General features: G+C 56.2%; 1 protein-coding gene across 1 annotated transcript; it reads left to right on the top strand.

Annotated features, from left to right (window-relative positions):
* The first annotated feature begins 1,129 nt into the window (after positions 1-1,129).
* On the top strand, positions 1,130-21,653 carry Mybpc2 (myosin binding protein C, fast type). Its single transcript, XM_004646408.2, has 28 exons — positions 1,130-1,236; positions 2,415-2,492; positions 2,978-3,064; positions 3,179-3,327; positions 3,699-3,816; positions 4,402-4,450; positions 4,616-4,675; positions 5,893-6,089; positions 6,290-6,422; positions 6,922-7,046; positions 7,126-7,231; positions 8,464-8,636; positions 10,692-10,857; positions 11,762-11,868; positions 12,167-12,196; positions 12,369-12,508; positions 13,658-13,817; positions 13,899-14,003; positions 14,716-14,904; positions 15,135-15,269; positions 17,396-17,563; positions 17,643-17,731; positions 17,810-18,005; positions 18,368-18,507; positions 19,506-19,665; positions 19,857-19,993; positions 21,024-21,210; positions 21,538-21,653. The coding sequence occupies exons 1-28, from the start codon at positions 1,218-1,220 to the stop codon at positions 21,546-21,548; spliced, it is 3,414 nt and encodes a 1,137-aa protein (XP_004646465.1). The 5' UTR covers positions 1,130-1,217; the 3' UTR covers positions 21,549-21,653.
* Positions 21,654-21,675: the final 22 nt, after the last annotated feature.

Here is a 21,675-nt window from a genome sequence, read left to right as displayed (position 1 = left end):
CAGAGAAGCAGGCCCGGGTGGAGGGGGGTGTCCGTTTAAATTTCTGTGTTTTCCCTTTGAGGCCAATTAGAGTTCTTCCGCACCACCTCGCCCTTGCTTTCCCTTCTATTTATTTGGGTCTCTACACTCCTCTGTTTAGGTCTTTCTGTCATTCTCTCTGAATTGAGCCCTCAGGCGGCCAGCCGGAGGTACTGGCCCCAAAACGACTTCGCGGGGTTCTTGAGAGTTCCTGGGAGGTCTGCCTGACAACCGTTAACGTCACACGACGGCCGCCTCCTGGTTGGCTTGGCGCTCCCGGGAGGCGGGGAGGTTTCCGGCTAGTAGGGGATTTTGGCCGAGAGCTAGGCGGGTGACTCGAGGAAGAACTCGTGGAGTCACTGGTTCCTCGCTGTGGGTCTCTCTGGCCGCCTTCCTTCCCAGGCGGACCCCGCCTTGACCACAGTGCCCCTGAGCCCCGCCCCCGCCCCGCCCGCGTCCTTGGAGCCCCGTCCGCGCCGTCGCCCGCACCTCGCGCTGTGTAGCCCGGGCCCAGCTCCAGGGCCTTCCCGGCTGCCCCGCCCCCCCGAGCCTCGAGGGAGCGCAGCCGTCCCCGCCGGCCTGCCTACGCGGGGAAACCGGACTCTCCCTCCCGGCTCCGGTTTCCCGAAAACTCCTGACTTGCAGATCTAAGAACGGAAGCCTTTCCAGACCCCGTCCGTCCCGCCCCCTTCGTGCCAGCTTCACCCACCTGAGACCCCCCCCTCCGCTTTGTCTGCTCCTCCCGGGTCCGTGCACCCCGCCCCCTTCTGCATCTTCTTCCTTCTCCTCCTCTCTCCCTCTTCCTCCGCTGCCTTCCTCCTCCTCCCCCCTCTTCTGGACCCCAAATTTGGGCTCCCCATGTCTGTGCCTCCAGACTCAGGAGTGTGGTTTCCCAGCCCCTCCTCCCCAAGCCCCTGCGGGCCCCGCCTGTCGTCTCCCCAGTCACCCAGGTGGCCAAGCCCCCCAGCCTGTGCTCCCTGGGGACCCGGCATTCAGCTGTCTGTCCACCTGTTATTTCTCGCCCTTTAGGGCATGCAGGCGGAATGTGGGGCGGAGGTCTGGGCCTCCCAGAGCCTCCTGGGAGTCTCCCAACTTCTTAAAATGCTCCTCGTGGGCTCCACCTGTCCTCCCTAGGGCCTGCGAGTCGCAGCTGCGCAGCTGCGGTGGTCTGGTCCCCAGAGCAGGAGGAAGTTGCGGACATGCCTGAGGCCAAACCAGGTGGCTTGGGGCCCTGCCTCAGAGGGGATGAGGGCCCCTTTTCTGTATGGGGCTCAGGGCCTCCTGTCTCTGTGGGTTGGGGAGGATGGGGTGTTGTGTGTGTAGGAGAGATGGAGGAGGTCCCCTGTATGTGTGGGCTGGGGACAGCCCCTTACCCCTTCAGGGAGGGAGTTAATTTCTCTGTAGAGGATTGGGGGAGACACATCTGCAGCAGAGAGGGTTTTCTGTAAACTGGGCTCCTGTGCTCCATGGGGTATGGGGCCCTGAATGTAGGCTGGAGAGTCAGCATTGTGATGGGGTTCTCTGTTGTGGGTTGGCATCCACTAGAAAAGAGTTGGGAAGGATGAGGATGCTGAGTCTTTAGAGATAGGGGTTCCCATCTGTATGGACACCCTGGACTTGTCCGCATAAGGATGAGGCCTCTTCCTGTGGGACCTGGGTTTCCTTGTGTGGGAATTAGGAGTCCTCCATTTCCCTTTCCTTCTCTTCCTTGCCTTCCCTTGCCTTCCCTTCCCTTTCTTCATGTTCCTCTTTTCTTTCTTTCCTTTTGTTTCAGTTGTGTGTGTGTGCATGTGCATACGCGTGTGTGTTTGTGTGTGTTTGTGTGTGTGTGGTGCTGGGGACATAGGTGCACCCTGGGCACACAGATGCCAGCTCTACTGCTGAGCCACACTCCCAGCCCCAGTCCTTGCTTCTTGTCCAGTTTGGGAACCCTGTTTAGGTGGGACCAGAGGCCAGGTTTTTATGTGAGGATGGGGCTTTCTCTCTATGAGGCAGTCTGGAAGGGAGGCACAGGTCCCAGGACCCATGTGAGGTGTGTGGTCCCAAGGCATCAGGTGAGCCACTTGTGGGGTGGGGTCCAGACCCTGGCCATGGCTGGGCCCTCTTGGGCCAGAAGCCAGCATCGCGGGGAAGGCTGCTGTGCTCAGCACAAGGTGTCCAGTTTCCAGCCCAAGGGAAGAGCTAATTATACCCCCGGAACCAAAAGGTCAGGGCCTGGTGGCCTGGGTGGCCGGGACATGGCCGGCCTGGGCTGGGGAAACCTGATCTCAGACTCTGGGCTGGAGATAAATTTACTTCTAAGATTTGGACTTTCTGGGGTTCAGGGAGGAGGCTGGGCCCTGATCCCTACATCCTGTTGAACGCCCTGTGAACTGTGAACATCTCCTTCCTCACAGCAGCCAAAAAGGTCGCCAAAGGCAAAGATGCCCCCAAAGAAGCTCCTCCTAAGGAGGCTCCTGCAGAGCCCCCCAAAGGTGAGTGGACTCCTTGGCTCAGTCCCGCTGCTGTCACCCTGGTGCCTTCTCCCTCTGCACCTGCACCTGGCTTGCCCTGGTCTCTGTCCTTCAGTCTGTCCCCTCACAGTGCAGAGGGAACAGCGCTACCCGCACTCCCATGGCTCTCCAGTGCCCCCAGGTCTCGGGCTCCCATCTCAGGGCAAGTCCAGCTCCCAGTGCTCTGGCTGATCTCAGGCCTTTGTCCCCAAGGATCCTTCAGGAGTGTCTACACCCCACTCTCTGCTCTCCACGTGGTGACCCTGAGACCTGAAGGCTGGGGGATGCTGGCCATGGTCACAGGGCCATCTGAGCTGCATGTGCTCCTCCTGGCCAAGAGACACCCCCCACTGTGGTTTCTGAGCGGGGGTGGGGAGTGGAGTAGGTTCACAGCTCTAAGTCCCTGCCCCCAAGTTGCCCACTACCCCTCCCAGCCCACTTCGACTCCAATCCTGTCTCCTGTGCAGAAGCCCCACCTGAGGACCAGTCCCCCACTGCTGAGGTGCCCAGCGGTGTTTTCCTGAAAAAACCTGACTCTGTATCAGTGGAGACTGGTGAGGAGCTTGGGGGGCAGGGCCTGAGCCCTGGGTCTGAAGGAGGATGCTCCCCGGGTGCATCTGCAAGCTCATAGTCCCCTCATGGGCATCCCTGTGCCTCCCCACCCCCAGGAAAGGATGCTGTCATCGTGGCCCAGGTGAACGGGAAGGAACTCCCGGGCAAACCCACCATCAAGTGGTTCAAGGGCAAGTGGCAGCAGCTGGACAGCAAGAGCGGTGCACGGTTCTCCTTCAAAGAGTCCCACGACTCAGCCAGCAATGTGAGGACTGGGGAGGGGCGTGGGCTGGACGGCAGTGGTGTGGGCCCACTTCTCAGAGTCCTGAGCTGAGGCCCCACTGTGGCCCAGAGCCCCTGGGTGAATATGGCCCCCAGGACATGTAGGTAGGGAGGACACACTGTACCAAGGTCATAGCCACTTCCTGAAAGGTCTCAGGGAGCCCACCGTGTGGGCCCCCCAAAGTCAAGGCTGTACAGGAAGGAGAGCTTGAGGTGCACTGGGTATCTTGAGCCCCATGCTAGCTCTCCCTTGGCCCCAGGTACGACGGGGCTGAGGATGTGGGGACAGAGTTCCAAGAGGCCTCAGGGATATGGTGGCTGCAGTGGTCACAAGCATCCCAACCCGCTCCCCAGGTGTACACCGTGGAGCTGCACGTTGGGAAGGTGGTCTTGGGGGACCGAGGGGATTACCGTCTGGAGGTCAAAGCCAAGGACGCCTGCGACAGCTGTGGCTTCAATATCGACGTGGAGGGTGCGCTGGCAGGGGCAGTGGAGGCAAAGGTTCATAGGCCTGGGTGGGGGACAGATGTCCCCACCAGGAGCAGGGAGAGTATGTTGAGGTAGGAGTCCGGAGTTGGGGTCAGGGGAGTCAAAACTGGGGAGGCTGTGTTCAGGTCCAGAGGAGGAGGAGGAGATGCAGACTCCGGGTTAGAGCTTTCAGAGTCTTGGGGTGCGCATGCGAAGGCTTATGAGGCAGCAGTAACAACTTCAGCGCTGAGGCTGTCCAGGTTCGGAGAGTAGGAATGTACAGGTTTCAGGTGTGGCTGTTCAGGATGGATTGAGGGATGCACACTTGGGGGTGTGTAGTGTCTGGTGCTAAGGCCCAGGATGTGGGGCCTTAAATATGAAGGTCATAGGAGCAAGGGTGAAAGTTATGCTGGCCAGGGTGGGGGTGAGGCTGCTAGGAAGCTCAGGCATGGCTGCTGGGCCAGATTGCAGTGGAGGGAGGTGGTGTGTGGCCTGGGGAGATGGAGGAGGGCGAGGGGAGAGGTGGGCAGCCCTGGAGAGGAGCCCTCAGCCTGAGGCTGGGCCTTACCAGCTGGCCTTGTGTTCCCAGCGCCCCGTCAGGACTCCTCTGGACAGAGCCTGGAAACTTTCAAGCGCTCGTAAGTGACTCTGGGCCCTGGGGACAGAGGGATTCTTGGGGCCAAGGATCACGGGAGTCTCTCCCTGTGGAGGAGGCAGTGGTGCTGGAGATGTGCAAGATGGCACGGAGTGGGGGTTCAGGGATGCATCTCTTTGGGGTTCACACCCCCTCTCCATGGCCATAGGGGTGAAGGGAAGTCAGAAGATGCAGGAGAGCTGGATTTCAGTGGCCTGTTGAAGAAGAGGTGAGGTCCCCTGCCCTCCTCCAGTGCCTTCTGTCTGTGCAGTCTATGGTCTCCACGCATCTGGCCACTGTCCATCCTCTTCCCATCAACCCATGCCTGGCCTCACCCGATCACCTGTCATCACTCCGGTTCCCCCACCTCCTTGCCCTTGGACCCACCATCTTCACCTCCACGCTCCTGTTTACTTCAGCGCCAGTTACCCTGCGTAGCACCTGTTCCTCTAGCCATCCACTGGTCTGCTCATCCATCCACCCTAGCTGTGCATGCCCCCACCTACTGTCCTCTCTACCCACCAGCCGTCTTGTCCTCCATCTGCCCAACCAGCTGCCCATCTCCCTATCCATTCATCCAATCACCCATCTACCTGCATGTCTGCTGGTCCCTACACTCATATACCCATTTACCTACTTACCATCTTTCCACCTATCTGTTACACTCATCCATCTACTTATAAATCCATCCTTCCATCCTGTCAAACCCCTCCACCCACCCATATCGTCCTGAGAGGCCCGATGTGCCTGCTGCTCCAGCACCCCTCCATCCCTGCATCCATCCACCTGCCCACGTCCCCATGTGTCTGTACCCATATCCGTCCCACACCCAACCCAGTGCCCAGCCCCATGTGCTCACCACCCACCACCCAGTCCTGCCTACCCCTGTGAGCTGCCTGTCTCTGCCATTGTTACTGCCCCCAATGGCTTTTTGCTAAATTCAACCATTCTGTGTGATCAGAGAGAAGGGTCCTGGGGCCTTTTGGAGCCAAAGGCAAGGGTATCTCATTGCCTTGGGGGACAGGGAATGTCTCCAGAGAAGGGCACTGTGGTACTGGATTTCCTCAGAGGAGTTTGTCGGGAAGGAGGCAGGAAAGCAATTTGTGCTAAGTGGGAGACAGGAAAGAACCCAGGGTGTTAGGAATGAGGCTAGAGACTTGGTCTGGAAGGATCGGGGCAGATATGGCTCCTGCCTGCTAGGCTGAGGTGCCTGTGGGCAGTGGGTGGGCAACCCTGGCAGAGTTCTGACTCGGGAGGGGGCATGGCATCGATGTGGGTGTTCCCCTCGGGAACCCTGTGGGGAGCAGAAACTGGGGCAGGAAGGAATAGGTGTAGACAGATGGACAGTGGCCTGGGCAGGTCACAGAGTAAGTGAGCAGAGAGAGCAAGGCAGGTGACAGGAATCTGCAGTTCACTCCTGGTGGCCTGCGTGTCCCCCTCCCCCAGGGAGGTGGTTGAGGAGGAGAAGAAGAAGAAGAAAAAAGATGACGACGACCTGGGCATCCCCCCGGAGATCTGGGAGCTCCTGAAAGGGGCAAAGAAGAGCGAGTACGAGAAGATCGCCTTCCAGTACGGCATCACTGACCTGCGGGGCATGCTCAAGCGGCTTAAGAAGGCCAAGGTTGAAGTCAAGAAGAGCGCAGGTCAGCACCATGGCCAGCGGCCACCTGGATGGGCCGGTTGGAGACCCCAGGAACTGGGCCTTGGGGGGCTATCTGAGTCCTGCGGAGGCCTTCTGGCCTTAACTTAGGGGAGCTCCGAGGGAGATTTGGTTCCTTGAGGGGTTCCCAGGAAGCCAGGGCCTCTTGTCTTCACCCCCATGCCTCTGTCCATCTGTCTCTAGCCTTCACAAAGAAGCTCGACCCAGCCTACCAGGTGGACAAGGGCAACAAGATCAAGTTGATCGTAGAGATCAGTGACCCGGACCTTCCCCTCAAGTGGTTCAAGAATGGCCAGGAGATCAAGCCAAGCAGCAAGTAGGCAGGGCAGGCCCTGGACAGGGACAGGGCAGGGTGGAGGCAGGGGCGCAAGGACAGGTGCTCAGGTGCGCTCTGTTCAGCCGGTTGCAATGTTGCACACCTGAGAATTGAGGCTACAGTTGAGAATTGAGTTGGACTCAATTTAAAATTTAAAAGGACTGGGGATACAGCTCAGTAGACAGGCGCTGGGTTCAACCACCAGAATTAAAATACATTTGGGGACCCAGGTTCTGTGTGACAAGCTCCACTTCTGGTCACACTCCACTGGTCCTCCTGGCAGCAGTGCAGGCTGGGAAATGCAGGCGGCTGTGTGTCCCTGCTGGAAGGTGGGCAGGTGGACAGAGATGGGCAACTACCCCATCACTGTGGTTGCTGGTATGACAGAAATCGGGCTTCCTGTCCCCTCCCACGTGTGACTGACAGAGAGTGACACTGGCTCTGGGTGGGTGGGTGTGCTGTGATGCGTGCCCCATGCTGAGCTGGGACTCCGGCCCAGGTATGTGTTTGAGAACGTGGGGAAGAAGCGGATCCTCACCATCAACAAGTGCACCCTGGCCGATGACGCCGCCTATGAGGTGGCCGTCAAGGACGAGAAGTGCTTCACTGAGCTCTTCGTCAAAGGTGAGGTGGAGACCTTGGAGCAGGGGCAAGGGGAAGGTGGGCATCTTGACACTGCTGCTTCCTGTCCCTGTCTGCACAGAGCCTCCTGTCCTGATTGTCACACCCCTTGAGGACCAGCAGGTGTTCGTAGGGGACCGGGTGGAAATGTCAGTGGAGGTGTCGGAGGAAGGTGCCCAGGTCATGTGGTGAGTGACCCAGCCCTGGTCTCCACGCAGGTGCCTCAGCCCTAGTCTTTAGGGGACTGAGACCTCCCGCAGGGGCTTCTTTCCTCTCCTGAGTCACTGGGCCGCCTCAGCTTTCCCTACAAACACTGACCTTGGTCAGGGCTGCTACCAGGACCTCTGACATCTGCCCATCCCGGCCCCTTTGGGCACTTTTCCTGACGCCTGCTGTGTTCCTGTGTGTTTATCCATCCAGCCAATCGGCCGCCTCTCCTTGCCCCCTCCACCCATGTATATGTTCATGCATTTATCTGTCCCTCTCTGCACTCCTCCCTCCTCCCCACTCCCCTGATCCATCTTCCTTCCCTGTGGCTCCTTCCCTTCTTCCCTCTACCCCCCACCCAGCCATCCATCATTCCTCCCTCTCTCCATCTCTCCTTCCTTTCCCATTCATTGCCCCCATCTTTTTTGTCCTTGCTCTGTTGATCCCTCCCTGTGTCCTCATTCCCTCCCTCGCCCCTCGCCTGTCCCCTTGCCCATCGACGCAGTCACCCAACCACTCCCCCTCCTGGCTCTTCCCAGCCCCACTGTCTGGCTGCCATCTTCTTCGTGTCAGAGATGAGTGGGGAGAGACAGCAGCCCAGGACCTGCCTTCATGGCGTTTATAACCTGGAAAGTTGGTGAGGGTGTGTGGGACAGAATTGGTAAGCTCACCAAGTCTCTGCAAATGCCCCACTCTGACAAGTGCTGAGAGGCAGGAGTTGACAGTGTCAGCTTTTCAAAGGAGGAAGGGTCTCAGGTAGCTGAATGGGCTTCTGGGAGGAGGTGACAGTTGAGGACTGAGCTGTGACCTGAAAGATGAGGAGGTAGAGAGCAAGGGGGTGTCCCAGGTGGGGAGCCCTGCTCACAGAGGCCACCATGTTGGACACCTGCCTCGGGGTTCTTCCTGCTCTGACCTTTCCCCATGACCGTGTGTGTGTGTGTGTGTGTGTGTGTGTGTGTGTGTGTGTGTGGTGTATTAGGCTGAGGTGAAGCTGAAGATCCTCCTCCGTCAGCCTCCCAGAGTGCTGGGATTACAGGCGTGCACCGCCACACGCAGCTCCGATGATCTTTTTCTGTCTCAGACCTCTCTACTCCACTCCCCACCTTCATCTGTCTCTGTCCCATGACATCCTCTTGGCTCCTCCCCTCACCCTCTGGAGCCAGGCCAGGGCTGTGCTGGCCCTCACTGACCCCTCCTGTGTCCCCTCTGCCAGGATGAAGGACGGTGTGGAAATTACACGGGAGGAGTCCTACAAGGCGCGCTACCGCTTCAAGAAGGACGGCAAGCGCCACATCCTCATCTACTCCGACGTGAGCCTGGAGGACGGGGGCCGCTTCCAGGTCATCACCAATGGCGGCCAGTGCGAGGCCGACCTCATTGTGGAAGGTGCGGCTGTGGGCTGGGCCTCCCCTCCCCCACGGCACTGGACTCCTCTCCTCACCCTCCCCGCACCCACCAGCCTCCGGGCACTGGCCTAGGCTGCTGTCACTGTACCCTCTCATCTGTCCCCTCACTGTGACCTCCCCACATCACACACACAGGCCTGCTGGTGTGATCTCAGGGACACCGGGTTATGGTGAACCCTGGCAGGATCTGTACTCCATTCGCAGGACCCCACCCTGTCAGTATCCTGTGTTAGAGTTTGACCCCCAGCTATTTTGCTTTGGTGTTCCCAGACAGGGTCACAATACATTGTTCAGGCTGGCCTGGAACTCACGATGCAGCCCAGGCTGGCCTCAAACTCACAGTGATCCTCTTGTCCCAGCCTCCCAAGAGTTTGGGATCCAGGGGTGCACCACCACGCCTACCAGTGGCCCCCAGTCTGTAAGATGTCACCACAGGGGAGCCCATGGGACTCCATGCACTGTGTGTTGCTAATTCCATAAAAAATGAAAAGTAAAGAGAAAAAGGCCAACAAACTCAAAGCATTTGTGGGCCAAGTAAACGATCCTACTGTGATGTGCAGCGTTTGAAAAAGGAAATGTTGCATTTCCTAATTTGGGAGGATTTGCAAGGTAAATTGTTAAGTGACAAAACAAAGATACTGTGTCTTAAAAGGGAAAAGGAAAGCAGAAAGGAAGAAAAGAGGAAGGAAAGAAGGTATATACAGTAGGCTCCGACCCCCAGACCCAGCCAGCCTTGGGGTGCGCCCCTCGGGAGACTGTCTGGCAGTGCTGCGTGACTCTCCGTGGCCTTCCCTGAGTGACACAGCGTAGCGCAGCTTACAGCGCCTTTGTGTCCCGCACGGTCCTGGGAGCCACCCAGAGAGGATTCAGAGCACGGAGGGAGCAGCTGGCTTCTGTGTGGAGAACTGTGGGATCCAGGAAGGCCTGGCCGGATCCCCCCATCCTGAGAAAGGAGAGCTGGGTGAACATCACTTTCGGGGAGGGGAGCCACATCGCTGCAGTGCGTGGCTGAGGGGAAAATATTTGCCTCTGTCTAAATTCTTTTACTGTCATGTTTTAAACTGTGTAAATGCATTGCCTTGTTTATGTGGGTGTGGTGGTATGGTAGCACACACCTGTAATGCAGCACTCAGTGGGCTGAGGCGGACGGATCACAGCAGAGTTCAAGCCCAGCCTGGGCCACATAGCAAAAGTCCTGTTCTCACAGAACTGAGGAAGAAAAGCTGGATGTGGTGGTGTGTGCCTGGGATCCCAGCACTTGGGCAGCTGAGGTGGGAGAATTGCCTCAAGTTGAAGGCCAGCCTGGGCTACATAGTGAGACCTTATTTAAAAAAAAAAAAAAAAATTTTAAAAAAAAAAAAAAAAATCACCTTATTTAAAAAACAAATAATAATTTGAGCTGGGTATAGGGGTACAAGCTTATAATCCAATGATTTGGGAGGCTGAGGCAGGAGAATCCCTATGAATTAAAGGCCAGCCTGAATGACAGCAAGACCCGATCTGAAAACAAACCAAAACATCAATAATAATAACTGGAATGTAAAATCTCATTCTTCTTCCCAGCCCTTCCTTGGCCCCTGCATTATTCAGCCAAAGCAAAGTCCCTTCTGGCTGTGAGCCCAGCTCCCTCCCTCTGTAGCGGCCACTGGGGCTCCTTGCTGCAGCAAGCTGCTACATCCTTATCATGCAGTGCTGGGATGGGCACACGCACGTGCACACGCACGCACACGCACACACACACACACACACACACACACACGGATTCGGCATGTGCTTACCTAGCCGCGCCTCTGCCCACCCCAGGCCCCTGGCCCTAGCAGTCCTTCTCCAGGAGACTGTCCCTGGGCTCCTCCTTGCTCACTCTTTTCCTGGTGTTTCCTTGCTCACACTGGGACGTGACAGCCCCAGGGTTCTGGGTTCACCATGTCCACACCTGCGTCCCCAACACCCGAACAGTACTTGGCACACTGAGGGTGCTCATGGGCCTGAGGCCTCCTGGAGTGGTGATGGCCCCATGTCTTTCTTCCCTGTCCAGAGAAACAACTTGAGGTACTGCAGGACATCGCAGATCTGACGGTGAAGGCCGCAGAACAGGCTGTGTTCAAGTGTGAGGTGTCGGACGAGAAGGTGACAGGCAAGTGGTACAAGAATGGGATTGAGGTGCGGCCCAGCAAGAGGATCACCATCTCCCATGTTGGCAGGTGAGCTGCAGCTTGTGTATCAGTCAGTGTGGCTGTGTAACAAATGGCCTGGTTCCAGAGAGCAAGATTAGGGGGTTGGCTGAGGCAGGACATCCCTGCTGGTGCCTCTGTGGCTTTTAAATGGCAGCTCTGTGGCTTATGCCTGGGCTCTGGCAGGACATCCAGTGGGACAGCTTAGCTGCCACTACTCTGTGGTGACAGCTCATCCTCCACTAAGGTAGCCTGGCTTTTCCTGTGGTGGCAGAGAGGACCTCATGTCACTCCTGCCTTGTTCTATCAGGGAAAGAAAGTCCTAGCCCAGACCCAAGGGGTGAAAAATAGATACCCTACTAGATGGGGGGTCGTTGCAAGGCTGCACTGCTGGGGCACAGTGCAGAGTCCTGCTGGGAGAACTCACGCCTTTGTGGGTTGGCAGTCGCAGCCTTCGAACACCGTTTTCTCCATTTCTGTAACATCAGGGGTTCTGTCCCCTGGTGGCTTCTGTCACTAGGACACCTAGTCCTGATGCCTGTCGGCACGTACCATGTTCCAAGTACTCCTCTAGGTGCCACTAGGTAGGGTATCACTGTAATGAAGAAGCAGAGGCACAGAGAGGTTCGGCAACTTCCCCAACACTTGCACAGCTTGTAAACAGACAGAAATCCAGGCTGTAGCATTCCAGAGCCCCTAATAAAAATGATGGGCATTAGCCGGGTGTGGTGGTGCCCACCTGTAATCCCAGCGCTCAGGAGGCTGAGGAAGGAGGATCGCCGTGAGTTTAAGGCCAGCCAGGCTACATAGTGAGACCCTTCATTGTCTCAAAATACAATGAAGTAACAGTCATGTAGTAGGTTGCACCAAGGAGGGTGTGTCTGGGGACACAGATGGCAGCAGACCTAGCCTGAGCCTGCCCTCCCCACTTCAGGATCCACAAGTTGGTGATTGATGATGTCCGCCCCGAGGATGAAGGGGACTACACCTTCGTGCCTGATGGCTATGCGCTGTCCCTCTCAGCCAAGCTCAACTTCCTGGGTGAAGACGCCCTCTCATTGCCCTGGGAACCTTGCCAGGCCCTCCCTGCATGACCCAGTGTCCTTGAGTGTACAAGCAGGTTGATGGGGAGCGTGGGGGGCCTGAGGGTGGAGTCAGTGGGAGGTGATGAGAGTGTTGGACACTCACAGTGTCCAGGATGGAGCAGGGGGCCCATGGCCTCAAATCTCCCAGCACCCCAGTCCCCATGGCGACTGCTGAACACTCACCTCTGCCTCTGGGTTGTGAAGGTGACAGGGTCCTGGCAGTGGCCTAACCTCCAGCCTCCTTGGTCTTGCAGAAATCAAGGTGGAGTACGTCCCCAAGCAAGGTGAGGGCTGGTGCCCTGGGAGGTAGGGCCTGGATCCCTGGGTGTGAGTGAGGAGGGGCTGGGAACAGGCTGTGGGGCCAGTGCCTGTGGAGACAACTTCTCAGCGTCCCTCTGGTGGGCTGAGAGCATGTCCTGCCGTCCCTAAGGAGAAGCGTGTCTCCCTTACCTTTAGAACCACCCAAGATCCACTTGGACTGCTCTGGAAAGACCTCCGACAACTCCATTGTGGTCGTAGCTGGGAACAAGCTGAGGCTGGATGTAGCCATCACAGGGGAGCCACCACCCGTTGCCACCTGGCTGAAGGGCGATGATGTAGGTGGGACCTTCCAGGGCTTCCTTCCTATTTAGTGCTGTTGGAGTACCTCTCACAAGTTGCTTCCCCTCTCTGAGTCACAGGTTCATCTTCTATGAACTATGGACAAGTATTCCTTCTTCACTGGGTTGGTTTCTAAAACTGGAGATTATATGTGCCCATTATCTGATGTGGGTGATTTATCCATAACCACCTACTCAAAAGCTAATTAAACCAATGGATCAACTAACCCATCCATCCATCCATCCATCCATCCATCCATCCATCCATCCATCCACTCATCTGTCTATCCATCCATCTGTCTTTCAATCATTTAATCATCCAGTCATTGATCCATCTGGTAATTAATCCATTTGTCTGTTTATCCATTTATTAACCCATCCATCCAGCTATTCATCCATCTGTCCATCCATCCATTCTTTCATCATCAGTTAATCATCCACTCATCGATCCACTGGGCAATTAATCCATTTGTGTTCATACGTCCATTAACCCAGTTATCCATCCATGCAGAAATCTCCCACCCACCCACCCATCCATCCTTCCATCCATCCATCCAACCATCTAAAAATGCTTCCTCATCATTACATATCCTCCATTGATCTGTGAATAAGCTTTACTTTGCCCCATGGCCTGGGGTTTTCTGTGATCCTTGGCCCCAAGTCATTACCTGTGACCCCTCTTGACTCTTGACCCTTACAGCTTTGTGCTTATCCATATATTCATATATTTATCCATCTGGCTCCCCACCATTCATCCATCCAAACATCCATCAGACCAGCCACCCATCTATCCATCCATCCATCCATCCATCCATCCATCCATCCATCCATCCATCATCCATTATCCATCATCCATCCATGCATCTGCATCCATCCAGGATATTAAAGGTGTGTAAGAGCATGGTGTCACATAACGACCTTACATCCAGGACTCACAAAGCAGTGTGGTGCTTCTAATGGTGGATGGTGTTTGCAGGGTGGGGAGGGCAGTGGAAAGTTGAGAGGCTGAGCATTGATTGAGAGGCTTTGAGTGCCAATCCAGGGTCTCGTACACTCTGTGGCAGTGGGGAGCCACTAGCTGCCTTGGAGCAGTGGGTCTGTGTTTGCACAGCCATTGCACTTCAGGCCGTCTGGTCCCGTGTCCAGGTGTTCTCAGCCACTGAGGGCAGGGTTCGTGTGGAGCAGCGGGTAGACTGCAGCAGCTTTGTGATTGAGAGCGCCGAGCGGGCAGATGAGGGCCGCTACACCATCAAAGTCACCAACCCTGTGGGGGAGGATGTGGCCTCCATCTTCCTTCGGGTTGTAGGTGAGCAGAAAGGGCTAAGGGGGCCAAGCTGGGGTGGCTCCCTGAGCTCGCGAGAGTGCCCCTGACTCTCCTGGCCCCCAGATGTCCCAGACCCCCCGGAGGCTGTGCGTGTGACCTCAGTTGGAGAAGACTGGGCCATCCTAGTCTGGGAGCCACCCAAGTATGATGGGGGACAGCCAGTCACAGGTGAGTGCCTGTGAGCCAGGGGCCCTGAGACCTCTGCCCCTCCCTGTCCCCTGAAAGTTTAGTTCCCATCTTTGAAGCCTTTTAACCAGTAGGGCTTCTCATCATGATTTTTTATTTTTCATGGTCCTGAGAATTGAACTGTGGGCCTTCTGTGCTTTGCTAATGAGCTACCTTCTCAGCCCTTTTTATTTTATTTATTTATTTATTTATTTATTTATTTATTTATTTATTTATTGGCAGAACTGGGGATTGAACTCAGAGGGAAGCACTTATTCCACTGAGCCATCTCCCCAGCCCCTTTTATTTTATTTTGATGCATGGTTTTACTATGTAACTTAGGCTGGCCTTGAACTCATGATCCTCCTGCCTCAGCCTCCCAGGTGCTGGGATGACAGGTGTGTGGTACTACATCCAAGTTCCCTGGCATTATTTATCCTCCATTGATCTGTGAATGAGTTTCATTTCACCCCCTGGCCTGGGGTTTTCTGTGACCCCAGCCTGGAGTCATGACCTGTGACCTCTCTCGACTCCCATGGGACCCTTCCTTGCAGACTCTCTGACGCCCACTCTCAAGTAGCTTTGGGAAGCTGTTGTGGACAGCAACGTGACATTCACAGCCTCAGACCCCTGTGGGTCACCGGCACTGTCCCAACTAGTCTGTGACCCCATGACCTCCCATGATCATGTGCTCTTCACTGCTTGGGGTCCCCAGGGTACCTCTTGGAGCGGAAGAAGAAGGGCTCTCAGCGCTGGATGAAGCTGAACTTTGAGGTCTTCACGGAGCTGACCTATGAGTCCACCAAGATGATTGAGGGCGTTCTCTACGAGATGCGGGTCTTCGCAGTCAACGCCATCGGCGTCTCCCAGCCCAGCATGAACACTAAGCCTTTCATGCCCATCGGTAATGCCTCGGACCTCTCCCCATGCCCTGCTTTTTGCCTGTCCCTGGCCTCTGACCTGCAGGATGACACAACTCCTGTCCCGGGCAACCATCCTCTTATGATATCCCATCATTTCAGTGACACTGGCCCACTGATTTCCGGCCCTGTTCTATCAGTGCCCCATCTCTGACCCGTGCCCATTCCTGCTGCCCCTGGTCCCTCTTGACATGCCATCCCTGTATCCTTGCAGCACCCACAAGTGCGCCCCAGCACCTGACAGTGGAGGATGTGACAGACACTACCACTACACTCAAGTGGCGGCCGCCGGACAGGATCGGGGCGGGTGGCATCGACGGCTACCTGGTGGAGTACTGCCTGGAGGGCTGTGAGTGCTGCCCCAACAGCGAGCCAGCCAGGGTGGCCAGAGAAGTCCTCGGGGCTGTCCTTTTCCCTCTGTGCCAGCCTGTCCCCTCCCCCTCCCTCTACCCTTTCAACCACTCACCTGCCACCTGTGTGCTTCCTTCCTGTCATCTGTCCACCTCTCCATCCAGCCAGCCTTGCTTCCATTCATCTGACCAGCAGCCAGCCACACTCGTTCCCTCCTTCTGTCATTTCCTCCTTCTATTCCTCACTCCGGCTCTTCCCTGCCTCCCTCTCTGCCTTTCCTCCTTTTTTCCCTCTCTTCTTCCTGATGACTCAGTCATCCATATCTCTTTTTTTTCTTTGTGGCATTTAGCACATCTCCAGCCATCTATTTATTAGTTTGTTTGTTTTGAAATAGGGTCTCCCTAAATCGCTAAATTGCCCAGGCTGGGCTCAAACTTGCAATCTTCCTGTCTTAGTTTCCCAGAGCGCTGGGATGACAGGTGTATGTCATCATACCCAGTTACCCATCCATGGATGGGTAACTCTGGATCATCTAACTACACTTTTTTTTTGTGGAACTGGGGCTTGAACTCAGACCCTTGCGCTTGCCAGGGAAGTGCTTATCCTACAGAGCCATCTCCCTGGCCCCATCCAACTATACATTCATCCGCCCACTCAACCAACCATCCATCCATCCATCCATCCATCCATCCATCCATCCATCCATCCATCCACCTATCCCACCATCTATCCACTCATCCATCTTTCCATCCATTTCTCCATCCATCCATTTATCTATCCATCTCTCCATCCATCCATCCATCCACCCACTTATCCATCCATCCACTCATACATCCATCTATCCATTCATCTCTCCATCCATCCATCTCTCCATCCATCTCTCCATCCATCCATCAATCCATCCATCCACACACCCACCCACCCATCCATCCATCCACCCACCCATTCACATATTCATCTACCCACCCACCCACCCATCCATCCATCCATCCACCCACTTATCCATCCATCCACTCATCCATCCATCTATCCATTCATCTCTCCATCCATCCATCAATCCATCCATCCACTCACCCACCCACCCATCCATCCATCCACCCACCCATTCACATATTCATCTACCCACCCACCCATCCATCCATCAATCCAAATCACCCATCCATCCATCCAGTAACAATTTTCCCTATGTATCTTTTCACCATCTTCCCTCATTTCTTTCCTGACTCTGTCTCTCCCTTGCTTCAACCCACAGGGCCATCCAATTATCTGTCTTACTAGTCTCCCCACCTGCCCCTCTGCCATCCACATTTCTGTACCTCCTCTGTTCTCTACCAAACACATGCCTATTGGATTTGGAGTGCAACCCAGAGCCCTGACAGCAATGTCTTAGCACCACCGTCCAGGTCTGACAGCCAGCCGGCTGTGGGTCCTTATCCTGACCCACACTGAGAAGTGGGACCCTGGCCACGACCCTGAGCCGCCATACCATCATCTTAGGTGGCAAAGGTCTGGCCCACCTTGACAGGACACCGTGGCCATGTACCCTGTGGCAAGGTGGCTGCTTGAACTGCTGTCAGCTTCCTCCCTCTTCCCACTGGCTCCACCCATTCTGACCCTCCCCCTGCACCAGAACTAGGCCTGTAGGTTTCACCCTGACAGACTCACCAACCCCAGGCATAACTCCAGGACAGAAGAGCAGGAAACTGGAGGCCGGGAATCCAGTGATTCTAGTTGTCCCCCTCCCCACAGGGACGCCTGGGGTTTTTGCCCCCCAATGCTGGGGCCAGAGCTACTCCCTGGCCCTCCGAGCCGTGCTTGGCAGCAAGCAGAGTTTGGACATATTCTGGACCCAGATGGCCCTGGGTTCAGCTGCATGAATACTGCATCAGAGCTGTGTGACCTAGGGGTGCACCTGAGCCCCTCTGGGCCTCAGTTTCCGTCTTCCTAAAATGGGATGATGAAGGGTTGAGACCAAGAAGCAGTGCACTCACACGGGCTGGCCTCAGAGCCTGGTCACAGACTGCTTGGCAAGCAGTGGGGTGCTTAGTCCTCACTGCCGGGAGACGGAAGGTTGGTGGGCCCTGGTGTGGGTCGGAGGGAGGCCCAGGAGTCTCTTCTCTCTAGCCGAGGAGTGGGTCTCTGCTAACAAGGAGCCGGTGGAGCGCTGTGGCTTCACGGTTAAGGATCTCCCCACGGGGGCCAGGATCCTCTTCCGGGTCGTCGGGGTCAACATCGCGGGCCGCAGCGAGCCGGCCACGCTGCTGCAGCCAGTTACCATCCGGGAGATCGTGGGTGAGTGCCCTCGCCGGCTGCCTCGTGCCCATTCCTGTGGCATCCCAGCCCAGGGCTCAGCCAGCTGTCTATGCCGCAGAGCAACCCAAGATCCGCCTCCCCCGCCACCTGCGCCAGACCTACATCCGCAAAGTGGGGGAGCCCCTCAACCTGGTCATCCCCTTCCAGGTACCGGCGGGTTCCGGGCCGGGTCAGGGACCAGTCGGCTCTGCAGAGCCCGCTGACCTCGCCGTCTCTCCCCTCCAGGGCAAGCCAAGGCCCCAGGTGGTGTGGACGAAGGGCGGGGCCCCCGTGGACACCTCCCGCGTACACGTGCGCACCAGCGATTTCGATACCGTGTTCTTCGTCCGCCAGGCGGCCCGCTCTGACTCCGGGGAGTACGAGCTGAGCGTGCAGATCGAGAACATGAAGGACACGGCCACCATCCGTATCCGAGTCGTGGGTGTGCAGTCTGGCAGGGGCGGGGCCCGCAGTGGGGTGGGCGGGGTCAGTCCAGGAGCCTGGCCATGCATGGGCGTGGTCAGGTTTGTTGAGGGGCCGGTGGTGGGTGGGGTCAGTTGCCAGGAGGGCGTGGTCTGATGGGGGGCGGAGAAGGGCTGTGTCTGGGGCGGGGCGAGATGGAGAGGGGCGGGACCGGGGAGGTGCAGAAGGCTAGAAGTTTAGAGAGCGGGAAGTCTGTAAGGCGGGAATGAGGCAAGGAGGTGAGGAACTGGAGGACCCAGGGCGTAAGTCTGAGGGTGGCATGCCGTGAGGGGGGGATGGTAGGGACTCCTGGCTGGTATGCGACAGCCCCTCTCCTTCCAGAAAAGGCTGGACCTGCGGAGAACGTGATGGTGAAGGAGGTGTGGGGCACCAACGCTCTGGTGGAGTGGCAGCCACCCAAAGATGACGGGAACAGTGAGGTCACAGGGTATTTCGTCCAGAAAGCCGACAAGAAGACCATGGTGAGGGGACAGGGGGAGCGCTTGGAGGCATGATGGCGAGCCCACTTCACAGTGTGTAGCCCAGTATCACACAAAAGCATACCCTGGGGGCTGGGGAGATGGCTCAGTAGAACAAGCACTTGCCTGACAAGCGCAAGGGCCTGAATTCAATCCCCGGTTCCGGTTCCGCCAAAAAGAAAAAAAGCATACCCTGTTCCTATCAGCAGTCTCAACCCCCACTTTGCTTTGTGTCTGTGGATTTGCTGACTCTGGACATTTCCTATAAACAGAAAGACAGTGTGTGATGTGTGTCTAACTTGTGTCTCAATTTCCACCTTTTCGGGGCTGAGTAATTTTTATTAATTTAATTAATTAGGTACAGGGTCTCGCTAGGCAGCTCAGACTTGGTAGTGATCCTCCTGTCTCAGTCTCCCCAGCGTTGGGATCACAGGCCTGTGCCACCATGACCAGTTTCTGTGGCTAGCATGGCATGAAGTACTGGGGACTGGACCCATGTCCTTGTGCTTGCTGGGCAGGCACTTAGACTGCCGAGCTACCTCCCCAGCTGGCTGAGTCATATTCTTATGCACTGCTGAACTACATTCTGTAGAGCTGGTGTGATAGTGCACTCCTGTAATCTCAGCATGTGCGAGGCTGAGGCATGAGGATTGTTGGGAGTTCAAGACCAGCCTTGGGGCAGGGGAGATAGTTCAGTAGAATAAGCACTTGCCTTGCAAGCACAAGGGCCCGAGTTCAATCCCTGGTTCCATCAAAAAAAAAAAAAAGAAAACCAGCCTGGGCTACAAAGTAAGTTCAAGACTAGCCAAACTGTATAGTGAGACTATCTCAAAAACACACAAAAAAAACATTTTGTTCATCCACCCATTCCTTGGTAAATGTTTGGTCCTTCCCTGTTGGAAATTGACTGTTGCTGCTGTGAATGACAGGCTGTCTCAATACCACGCTCAGTGTTTGTGTCCACATGTGTGTGGTCCCCTTGTGTCCTGTCCCCACACCAGGAATGGTTCAACGTCTACGAGCACAACCGGCACACCAGCTGTACTGTGTCTGACCTCATTGTGGGCAATGAGTACTACTTCCGTGTGTTCAGCGAGAACATCTGCGGCCTCAGTGACTCGCCTGGAGTTTCCAAGAACACAGCCCGCATTCTTAAAACAGGTGCTGCCCTTGCTGTCTAGGGCCTGTCACCTCTGTAGCTCAGCAGTGGGTTGAGCCTGGATTCTGAGCCTTGCCTCTGCCCTGGACTCGAGTTGTTGGTACCCGGGGGTGGGGCGGAGGTAGTGGGGTCTCCTGGCTGGCTTGGGGATAGCCTTCAGTCAGTCACCTAATGGGTATGTCCTCCGTACCAGGAATCACCCTCAAGCCACTGGAGTACAAGGAGCACGACTTCCGGATGGCTCCCAAGTTCCTGACACCCCTCATCGACCGGGTTATCGTGGCTGGCTATGCCGCAGCTCTCAACTGTGCCGTCAGAGGCAACCCAAAGGTGCCAAGGCAGTGTCCCATCAGGGTGGCATGTGTGGGACCCAGGGAGAAACACTGGCATGACAGCCCAAACCCAGTACACTGCCTCCTTCTCCTGGCATCCTCTAGTTTCAGGGGATTTGCTCCCGTTAACCCACTTCCTGTTTCTCTTCTTGGCCTAAGCCCAGGGCTTAGACAATGACACCCTGTCTTCCTGCCAGGCAGTGGCTCCTCTTGGCAGGCTGAGCTCAGAGGAGAGGTCATTCAGTCCTTCTTGTCCTAAGGACAAACAGCAGTGCCTTGGAAACAGAAATGGTGGGGGCTGGGAGATCTGGACTGTGTGGGCCCTAGGCTCACCCACCAGCCCCATTTCCAGGCCATTACTTGGAAATAGAAACACTTACAACCTTGAACTAGGGGACCCTGTAGACCAGGAGTTGGTAAACTGTAGGTTTGGGCCAAATCTGCCTGCCACCTCATTCTCTCAATAAAGTTTTATTGGCACACAGGCCACATATATCGTTTACATTTTATCATGGTCTCTGCACCACAGCAAGAGCTCACTTATTCCCGCAGAGGCCTGAAGTAATAAGTCCTTGACATATGTGTGATCTGACTCATCATAGAGCACATGCCAGCTTCTGCGCTGGACTGCAGGCTCTTAGCCCCATCCCTAGGCAGGCTGCGAGTGGATTCGTCCCTCTTCCCCACCTCCATGACAGCCCACGCCCTGATTCCACTGCCCATCCTCCGGCTTGCTTGTTCACCCATCAGCCCCTCACATCCACGACTCTCACTCCATGTAGGCAATGGCATCATTCACTCACTTCATTTATTTTTGGAGCCTGAGTTCCTGCAGGTGGGAGGGGGGCTGACCTTGACACAAAGTCACACAGTGAACATAAAGGTATGAGGACCACAGTGGGCTAGGAAATGATAGGCGAGGGGCAAGTGGGCACCAGGACAGGCAGTGCCAAGGTCCTGAGGCAGGAGCCTTTTCCGCCCTGGGCCGTGCAACCCCTTGAGCCACCCTTTGCTCTTGCCCCCTCCAGCCGAAGGTGGTATGGATGAAGAATAAGATGGAAATCGGCGAAGACCCCAAGTTCCTGATGACCAACTACCAAGGGGTCCTCACACTCAACATCCGCCGGCCCTCGCCTTTTGATGCTGGCACCTACTCCTGCCGGGCCATCAATGAGCTGGGGGAGGCGCTGGCCGAGTGCAGGCTGGACGTGCGGGGTGAGGGCCAGGCCTGGGCTGCGGGAGATGGGCAGGGTCCTGGGTGTGAGTGGTGCTGGAGGCAGTGTGGGTCCCAGGGACAGGAGGTGATGGGCTTCTGAAGGGGGGACAGGCGTTTGACTAATGCACCCTGGCAGGCTCCCTGTGTTGTCAGAGGTGAAGCAAACACAGACAAGTGGAGACCAGGAGCCTGGGAGCCCAGGAAACACCTCCTCCTGTGTAGCCAGCTGCAGCTCTCTCTCTGCCCCCCTCTATTGAGACTGGGTCTCACTGTGTAGCTCAGGGAGCCACTGTCCACCTCACCTACCCTTTGCTTCTCCCCTGCAGTGCCACAGTGAAACTGCCCCCCACCTGGCAAGATGACTGAGCCCTGACTCCAACCCCGGAAAGCTACAGACTGTACCTTTCTCAGGTTCTTGCTGACAACAAAACAGTGCTGCTTAGATGATGGTGTGTGTGGTTTCT

This window comes from Octodon degus, unplaced genomic scaffold, assembly GCF_000260255.1.
Source record: "Octodon degus isolate 3935 unplaced genomic scaffold, OctDeg1.0 scaffold00268, whole genome shotgun sequence".
Taxonomy (NCBI): domain Eukaryota; kingdom Metazoa; phylum Chordata; class Mammalia; order Rodentia; family Octodontidae; genus Octodon; species Octodon degus.
Note: the sequence above shows the minus strand (reverse complement) of the source record. Positions and strands in the feature narration are given on the sequence as shown.